This window comes from Mus caroli, chromosome X, assembly GCF_900094665.2.
Source record: "Mus caroli chromosome X, CAROLI_EIJ_v1.1, whole genome shotgun sequence".
Lineage (NCBI taxonomy): Eukaryota > Metazoa > Chordata > Mammalia > Rodentia > Muridae > Mus > Mus caroli.
In genome coordinates this window covers 796,371-806,116 of record NC_034589.1, presented here as the reverse complement: position 1 = coordinate 806,116, position 9,746 = coordinate 796,371, and the positions used below count along the sequence as shown (strand labels likewise).

General features: G+C 42.6%; 1 protein-coding gene across 6 annotated transcripts in view; it reads right to left on the bottom strand.

The window, feature by feature from the left end:
* Positions 1-1,672: 1,672 nt before the first annotated feature.
* Shroom4 (shroom family member 4) overlaps positions 1,673-9,746 on the bottom strand; it is a 224,059-nt gene continuing 215,985 nt past the window's right edge. For 5 of the 6 annotated variants that reach the window (XM_021153944.2, XM_029473009.1, XM_029473010.1 and 2 more), the window contains 2 exons: positions 7,244-7,513; positions 1,673-6,312 (listed from right to left, as the gene is read on the bottom strand). In XM_021153944.2, coding sequence (XP_021009603.1) covers positions 6,043-6,312; positions 7,244-7,513 — 540 coding nt within the window. In that variant the 3' untranslated portion in view covers positions 1,673-6,042. Of the gene's footprint in view, positions 6,313-7,243; positions 7,516-9,746 lie in introns of those variants that run through there. The other variant, XM_029473013.1, reaches the window with a different exon arrangement.

Sequence of the window (9,746 nt, the reverse complement as noted above, 5' to 3'; positions counted from 1 at the left end):
TATGCCGGGGCCTAGCAAACACAGAAGTGGATGCTCACAGTCAGCTATTGGATGGATCTCAGGGTCCCCAATGGAGGAGCTAGAGAAAGTACCCAAGGAGCTAAAGGGATCTGCAACTCTATAGGTGGAACAACAATATGAACTAACCAGTATTTCCCGGAGCTCGTGTCTCTAGCTGCATATGTATCAGAAGATGGCCTAGTTGGTCATCAGTGGAAAGAGAGGCCCATTGTTCGTGCGTTGTTATATGCCTTAGTACAGGGGAACGCCAGGGCCAAGAAGTGGGATGGTTGGGGTAGTGGGTGGGGGAGCGTGTGGGGGACTTTTGGGATAGCATTGGAAATGTAAATGAAATAAATACCTAATTAAAAAATAAAATAAAAAATTTAAAAAAATCAATGTTTGTTGTTCAATTTACTCCGTGTAATGGTATTATATTGCAGTAATCCAAGCCGATTGAGACATATATATTCTTTGGAGCAGTGTCTTTTGTCCAAAGTCATGCTTCCTCTTTAGCTATCGAGCTATACCAACACTATTTATAGAAAAATAATTGTTTCAATTTTATGTATGTGTCTTATTTATATATATGTGCATATGTGTCAGAGTCTGTGGAGGCCAGAGGTCAACTCAGAATATATTTTTCTATTGCTCTGCACCTTGTTTTCAGAGAGAGAATCTCTTTAGTAGACCTCGAGCTCACTGATTTAACTAGAGGCTAGCCAGTGACCTCCAGAGATCTACAAGTCTTCAGCTCCCAGCACACCCTGGTTTTACAATGACAATGGGGATCTGAATTAAGGTTCTCATGTTTGCAAGTACATTGCCTACTGTACATCCTCTGTCCCTCTTTTTTGACTTGGTCTCCTTGTTGAAAATTACTATAATTTTGAAGGTTTTTTTTTAATTCTCTTTATTTATATGTATGTCCCTATGATTATAAATATCTCCTTTACTGTTTAATTTTAATACATTTTGAGATTTGGTACTCTAAGTTCTAAACCTTGTTTTCTTTAAAGCTAATTTGGCTATTCTATGTTCTGTTTAAATTTTAGGATACTACTGTAATTTAAGCAAATGAAGCAAATTTTTGTAAGAATTAGATTGAATTTGTAAATCAGTTTGAGGTAAATAATCATCTTAGTGATATTACATCTTATAAGTGATGAATGTGGGGGTATTTTTCTGTTTAGAGCTTCCCCAATTTCTTTAATCAACATTTTATTTTTAATAGAAAAAAGTCTTGCTTTTTTGTAAGTATATTTCCAGGTATTTTACGCTTTCCTATGCTACAGTGAATCAAATTATTTCCCCCTTCAAGCCCATTATTTTGTGTTTGGAATTTACTCACAATAATTGTCCCTATTTGTGGGAATACAGCATGACACTTCTATATATTAGCAATGTGTAGATCAGATGAGGACATTGATATGGTCATCACCTCAAACATTTATCTTTGTCAGGAATCATTTTATTTCCTTTTCAGATTGCACCTTTGATTTTGTATATTGCTATAGTCTGGATATGTCTCCCAAAAAGGTAGGTTTTGAAAACTTAATCCTTACTGTAACAATGATGTGAGCCTAATAGGAGGCGCATAGGCCATAGGCCTCCACCCTCAAGACTATATTGCTACTGATTATGAAAGGAATTAAGCTTTGACTCTGATCCCTTTTGCTTTCCCTCACCTTCTTCTGTCATGAGGCACAGAAAACGGCTCTCACCAGGTACCAGACCCTTGATCTTGGACCTTTCAGCCTCTAGAAATATAAACCAGTACTTTTTTTTTTTTTTTACTATAACTTATAGTCTTAGATATATGGTTATAGCAGTGCAAAAAGATATATCAACCATGCATTTGGAAACCTTGATTAATTGATTTGGACATCTGTGATTAATAGGAGACAAGGAAGACTGTAGTTAGGATAAGCATAAAATCAGGACAATAAAACCGTCTTCCCGGTTTTGCTTGTGACATATTAGCACTGGGTAAGATTGGTGATTATTTTTATCTTTCAGTAGTGATAGTAGGAATAGATCTCTAAAATCCATTCCACTAAGAGTGCTATGGCAAACCCTGTTGTTTTACTGGTGATAATGAATGGAGCATTATTAAAACTATCCCTAAGGTGTTAGGCTATAATTTCAGAATATGAATAATAGCTGTGTGGTGAAGACAACAGATAAGTACCCATAGTCCTTTTGACTATTTTTCATCAGTCTATTAGAGGATTTCAACACCACAAGCAAAACATCAGAGACGAGTCCTTTTGTCCTTAGCACCTTTTATTGAAGTATGGCCCTTGATGACAATATGGCAGGCATATCAATGTCAGCCAAGAAGGAAGTGGTGGAGGACACAAATGTAGTAAGACCCAGAAAAATAATAGCATTAAATGGGATAGACAATTCCCCGAAATTGTACAGCAAACACTGATTCTTTATCTATATACATTGCCCCACACCCTGCCCCCTTCTAAGGATTTAATCTTCAAATAATACAATATTCTGCCACATAATTATTACTGGCATACATAGCTCCTCTGGTAAAGAAAGAGCTACCAAACTCCACACGGGTAGACATAGCCAGAAGTACACCCAACTCCTGCCAGTCGAGGCTTGGTATTAGAAAAGTCTGGTACCCCTTAGGCACCTTTCTTGGCATATGAGGTTAAATGGCAAACAGAAGTATGAAGCCAATCTTCAAAGAGGCTTTTCATATTTTTACTCTCTTTCCTTTCCTGTGCATCCAATTTCTCCCTTTTTAGGACTTTAATTTCAGTAAATCTATCCCATTCCTTTAGACTCCACTTGGGTATTTACTTTTATGTCTTAGCTGAGCCTTCAATAGTGGTACTTGAGGGGAGTCAATTACCCACAGCCCCGGGGATGGGAGAAGAATAGGCATATGATCACAATCTTGCATTGAGTCCCTTGTATCCACCAGCCTGCTTTCGTATTATCCAATGAGAATCATGGAAGTCTTTGGAGGGAAAGAATGGATGAGCAGCAACCTTTGAGGGGCTGGGTCAATCTCTGAACGTCTTCCATGCTGCTCTGCCATCTTCTCAGAGGCCTGGAAAGATGGCTGATCCCAGAAGGCAAGACGAGAGAAAGAGAGAGAGAGAGAGAGAGAGAGAGAGAGAGAGAGAGAGAGAGAGAGAAAGAGAGAGACCCCATGCCAATAGCACTGGCATTTTGCAGCCTCACTGTGGGAAGGCCATAGCAGGAGTAGGGCATACCAGTGTTAGTTCAGTCTATTGAGCTCTGTATAGTTGTGAAGTTATCTTTCAAATACTTTGGAAACTCAGCCCTGTATTCTGATTCTAACTGTATAAACCATTTTGAGGTGGGAAAAGTGATAAAAACTGAGAATTAAGGCTGGGGCTATAGCTCAGTGATACACTTGCCCGGTATACATAAGGTGTTGGGTTCCATCTCTAACAATGCCATCACAACAAACAAACAAACAAACAAACACAAACCACAGTTAACAGTATTTTTGGTATCATATACTTAAGGTATAATAAACCTAATGAAGGCTACAAATACCCAGCCTATGGCCATGATATCCAGTAAAGTGAATGTTCCTTGTTCTACTGTAGCCAAACACATCTTGGAATGACAGAACACATAACTCTCACTATCCTACTATAAGACATTTCAACTTCCTTATTGATTGTCCTGGGGCCCATTATATTTAAAAAAGGTAAGGCAAGTGTGGCTTTTATTCAAACAGTTCCTCACCCCTCTCAATTTTCCTTTGGGTAAACTCTCAGCCATTCTGAACAGAAAAGCACAGAACAGCATAACGCAGCACAGCGCTGCACAGTACTTTGTGGTATACCATAGCACAGCACCGCACACCATAGCATAGCATAGCATAGCATAGCAGCAACTGAGCTTCAGCGCTCAGTATACTTTTAGAGTCATGTTGAAGATAATTTGTGATCTCCCACTTGAGGGGAGAGTGGCAGTACTGAGAGATAAACAGTGCTTCTTGCAGAGGCAGCAGTACTAAAAAGCATACCCAATGGCTCATAGAAAAGGCTCCCATCCCTTTAGAATACCCCGCCAGCCAAGATTCTCCCATAGCTGTCAGACACAGTGTGCAGAGAATGGAAGAGAGTGGCCGGTATTTGTAGCAGCTGTGAAGTTCCTTGGCAAATTCTTTGGTTGAATAAAGTAACACTGAAGCTACAGGGAATGGCCAAGGACCCTGAGGAACTCAGCTGTGACAGGTGGTGATGCCAGGGCTTGGTTGTTTTGGGCTTCTGAGAGATTGTTAGGGGACATCATCAAGGAATGTACCCAGTTAGTAGGGAGCAGAAGACTGAGCAAGATAGAAAGGCAGTTTGGTGATGAGTCCCCTCTTGCTATTGCTCACCTGGATGCTTTTCCAGAATAGAAGCTGGCTACCAACGTCAGGTCTTGGCGAGAGCAACATCTTTAGTGCTTTGCGCATCAATCCCTCTTACCTGCAGTTTGACTTTCCAGAGTTTCTGTTCTGATACTCAACCAGGTTGACAATATTAAATGGAACATCGTAGAGTCAAATGGCTGATCAGTTTTAAATTATGTGCCATTCTGTGCAGTGTGATGAAAGCTTGCTCCATCCCACATCAATCATCTATTTATCCAGTGTATCCATGCTATACAGGCAGCCTTTCTTTAGTCACTTATTAGTCCCCTCAGTGAGGAGATTAACAATTGTGCTATTTACAAGCATTGGTACTATCGAGGATTTCAGGCATCCACCCGAGGGGATGCTTTAGTACATAGGCCCAGAAGACAAGGAGGGATAGTGAATGTCTAGATCCTGGGTGAATCATAATTTGCTCTGAGGCCTGGCCCTGGCTGAAAATACTCTCATGGTTTTGATTCCTTGAGCTAGCCACTGGCTGGGAAAGCAGTTGTTAGAAGAGCACCTTCCACACCCACCCACCTTCCTTCCTTCATGTATCCTGTATCTTTCAGTTATAGGAGACTCTGGTTTCAAAAGGCAGTTAAAAAACACTGAACCCTACTCAGGAATGTTAAGGTTATAGTCATCCAGCCCTCAAGGAAGCACATAGCTTAGAGCACTTAGGAGGCTCTAAGTCCAAGGGGAGAAACTTACTAGCTACTCGGAACTATGGTAGGAAGAATTCAAGGCCTTGGCGCTTGCTTCCTTAGCCACGGTGGGCTTATATTTTCCTTCTGCCTAACTTGTTTTTTCCTCACTTCATTAGTTATGAAAGAAAAAGAAAACATAAAAATCAATACCATCAAAGACCATTTGAAATATGATAAGAACCCTCTTCCCCAGTAACCAAGCTGTATTGCAAAGTCAACTATAATAGAGATACGTTAGAGGATCAGAGAGTGAAACCCTGGCAGGAGACTCCTAGTGATATCAGGACAGGTTACAAAACAAAGAGGCAGGTCTATCATCATGTGAAGATAGGGTGAAAGCAGCGGTAACAAAGCTATCAACTAGGTGTTGGGGAGGGTACACATGGAACCACTTTGTTTAAGCCTGGCTATTACCAGAGGGAAGAATACTCAGGTGGACTCCATGCTTGCTCTCCTTATGTGAAGTCTCCCCTTCTGTGCCTCCTGCTGCCACATTTGGTAGAGGCCCTGGAACTGGTGTGAGGTGAATGTATTCAAGTCAAGCACATCTGTGCAGACAATGGCTAGCTAGGTCAGTATCCCTAGGGAAGAGGGAAAATTGCACAGGCAGTTTAGCTTTGAACCTCAAGAGGGTAGTGTGGTAAGGGAGAGTCTTGAGTTTGTGAAGTCTTTGGTGTTTTAGTACAGAGATGAAGGCACTTTTTAGTCCTCGCTCACTGGGAGCATAGTAGTGTGGCCACACCTTGCTGCAGCTCTGTAAGAGAAGCTCGGGGCCTTCCCAGCCTCTCCTTGATGGCTGGCCAAGGTAGATGGCTGGACTCACTGCTAAGTAATGTCTACATACTTGGCTAGCAAACTGCTTCTGAAGATTGAAAGCCCTTTTTCACCAGGAATAGACTGAGGTGCAATGGCATACTCCCAGTGCAATTAGAAATTGCTGGGCCCCAAGTGCAGGCTTTCTTTGAGGCATTTAAGCTGTTCTTCTCCAAGTTTGATCTTCTCCTCCAGCTCTCTCTGTTCAATGATGAGAGCAGATTTCATCTTCACAAAGTGCTGGTAATCTTGGAGCTGGTCCTGAGGCAGGTAGCGGGAGACCATGCTGAACACCAGCTTTTCCCTGCCGTCCACATGCTCCTTCAACTCCTTGGCATCTGCCAACTGGTTCGTCAGCTGCTGCTTCTTCTCTATCAGCACCAACTGGGGAAGCAGAGGACCAATTAAATGCCATCCTGACCATGAGGCATCTGCACAGCAGTCTTTCACCAAGGAAGCAGCCACAGAGCAGCTACGCATTTTGGTAATTAATCAGCCTTAGATCCCCTGCTTTGAAGTTCACTTTCATGCATAAACCTCCCTTTTCCCATGGTGAGCAGGGCAGCAGTTTTGGACGGGGATGCACAATCACCTCTTTCCATTTCTAAGGCTGTCTTTAAACCTTAGCTTGGCATAGAGGAAACCTCTGACAAAGCCAATCTAAGTCCCTTCTATCACTGAACAAATTACACTATGGTGATGCTTTCTATATGGTGCCTGTGTGTGATTGGACATGCACGGGTGTGTATGTGTGTGTTTGTGTGTATGCATGTGGATGGAGCTCTTACTGTAGATTCAAAGCCACTTGTATAGAGAAAAGTAATGGAGTTTAATTCAAATATAATCACCAAATGAAATAACCTGTAAAATTGAGGGCCTCTTTGCAGCTCTAAGGGGATCAGCGGCAAATTTGCTGCTGCTGCTGCTGCTGCTACTGCTGCTTTTCCTGTTGCTGCTGCCATTGCTTCTGCTACCACCCCACCCTTATCACCACCATCACCACACCCCCATTAGCAGCTAGCACTAATTCCATATTCACTCTGTTTGGGACCCTATTTTATTCAATTAACTTGGATTATCTCAATCCTCACAGAAAATACATGAAACAGATCGTATGCTTATTTCATTTTGTAAATGAAGCAAGTGAGACGAGTAAGGCTACGTTGCTTAGAGTCATACATAGCTACCATGCAGAACTAAAACTTCAGAGCACTTGTGAAGCCAGTGCTTACACTTTTAATGTTGGTTTTCAGTCTCCCTTAAAAATTAAAAAGTCTATTTCTTCCATTTCCACCCCCAGGGACCTCATCTGTACCTTCTCCTGGTTGGACTCTGAGTCGATGCTATTGAGAGCATTCTCCACCCGGGCTAGTCGTCCAGAGAGTGACAACAACAGGTTGACCACTTTGTCCAGGTCTCCAATAAACAAATGGTACTTTTCAAACTCATTGGATTTGCAGACAGCTTTTAAGTTGGCCTCCACCTCCTCTCCAAGGGCAGCATTGGCATTGATGTCATCCAGTAGCCCGCGCTGGGCCTCCCGTAGGACAGAAAGTTTTCGACTAATGCTTTCAATGAGCTGAATCTAAAAGAGTTAATATGGAAGACAAAGGGTGAACATGGACATCAACAGAACCTGATATGGGCTTAGCAGAGCACGTGTACTCCTCGCATTTGGAAGGTGGAGGCATGGGGATTACAGACTAAAACCTTGGCTAAATGAACAGATTACAATTGGAAGGGAGAGGGAGAAGAAAGGAGGGATGGAGGGAGGAAGGACATGATGGGAGGGAGAGAAAGGATAGGTTGGGAGTGAAACCTAAGCAAGTGATATGTAGTAGTACCTTTCTCGAGTAGTTACCTTCTCTCCCTGTTTGACAGGAATCTCCACGTTACCACCAAAGTTCTTGATGTCAGATAACTGTTAGCCATGGACCAAAGTGACATTTTTAAAGTGCAACCAAGACTATAATAAATAGGAACTCAAGACCTTCCAAGACCCTACATTGGTAAGAATTGTCATCAGATGCATTCTAGTTTAGGCATTCTGGAACACTTACGTTTGGAGTGTTCCTAAGAGTTCATTAGGAAATGATGAAGGTGACCAAGACTAGGAGGTTTCAAAGCCCAATGTCAGGAGAAGTCAGGAAATCGTCATGATCATGACTGTGCTTGCAAGTGTGGGGCAAAGAACCAGCTCCAGTGAGAGGCAGGAATCCAGGGATAGGAGTGGGAGCCAGAACTAGGTTTCAAAACAGTCTCAATGGTGTTGTCACCTTCCACGTTCTCAGATCAAAGGCCACGTCAGTGTCAAAGCATGGCCCTCCTGGATTGTCACTTATTCACACAGGAGGCCAGCCTCTGGGGACTGAGGGAAAAAATGGGAATAGAAGGAACACTTTGCTCCTCACTAACTGGGCTCTATATATCCTGAACCTTTAGCCTGCGGAAAGTGTACTGGATGAAGCTGCAGATTCATCCACAGCTCAGCCAGAGGTGATCTGTTTTTCTGGAGCACGGCAAATTGATGGCCTTCCTCCCCTTTCTGACTTACACACAAACATAGCCCTGCCCCACCTGCAGTCATAACAAATCACTCTCTGTTATTTTGTTCTTTGCCATTTCCAGTCATCTCTCTTCCCTTGGCTAGACTTTCATTATGTTTGTCCCTGGAAAGGCCAGGCCTTGAATAAGCAAGGACCAGCTCTCTGCCATGTTCAAGAAACATAGACTTCAAGGAAGAGCATCTGGATCAATAAAATTTGACACTTCCATGGTCCAATTATTTCCCTGACATTTTGCTTGAGATGGGAAACTGGAAGGAGTACTTTTGAAAATGGCCTTATGTTTTCCTACCAGCCATGTCCTGAAAGAGAAATATGGGCAGACGAACAATTTACATTGAGTTCACATGTCCACAAAATGGTAAATTGGGCCTTTGAGGTTGCCATGACAACTCTATCTGCTTATGAAATAAAACAGGTAAGTGTAAGGGGTGGGGGCAAAACGATTCCAGGAACTTGATTAAAAAACTAGGCTACTGGTGCTTAGAGGAAGAAAGGGAGGCTTGGAACAACAACAACAACAACAAAATCCCCACTTATCTATTTTGTATTTTCAAGAGATAATTGACCATCATTGCAAATAAATAATAGTCTGCCAGCCTATAATTTCTCCTTAGTCAGTCAGAAACTTACAGAGAATACAAATTAACGGCACTGCCATTGGCCAGATCTCTGATGTGCCTTAGGCAGTGAGTTAGCTTGCTTACTTCAAAAGGACAGTATGGCAGAGCAGAAATCCCATCCAGGACCTATAATTTAGTCTGTGGCCCTTGGAAAAGGTAATCCCTTTAGCAGGCAAAAAAAAAAAAAAAGTGGGGGCAATAGTAACACACTTACCTTGCAGGGCTAGAGCTGCAGAGCAGTGGTGAACACTGGCCTGGCAAGTACAGGGCTCTGACTTCAGCTCTAGCACTACCGGGGTGGGGGTGGGGGGAGGGAGGAGGGGAGGTTGGTTGGGGGTGCGGCTCAGTGTAAACTGCATTTCTAACACATGCTAGGCCCTAGATTTGATCCCAAATACTTCAAATAATGTGACTGAGAGACTGTTTCAGGTTTTAGCATTAGATCAACAGCAAAGCACCAGCTTAGCACATATAAGATCCTGGGTTCAACTCCCAGTAACACACACACACACAGACATACACACACACATACCTGGGTTCAATCCCCAGTGATACACACACACACACACACACACACACACACACACACCTGGTTTCAATGCACAGTCTCTCTCTCTCTCTCTCTGTCTCT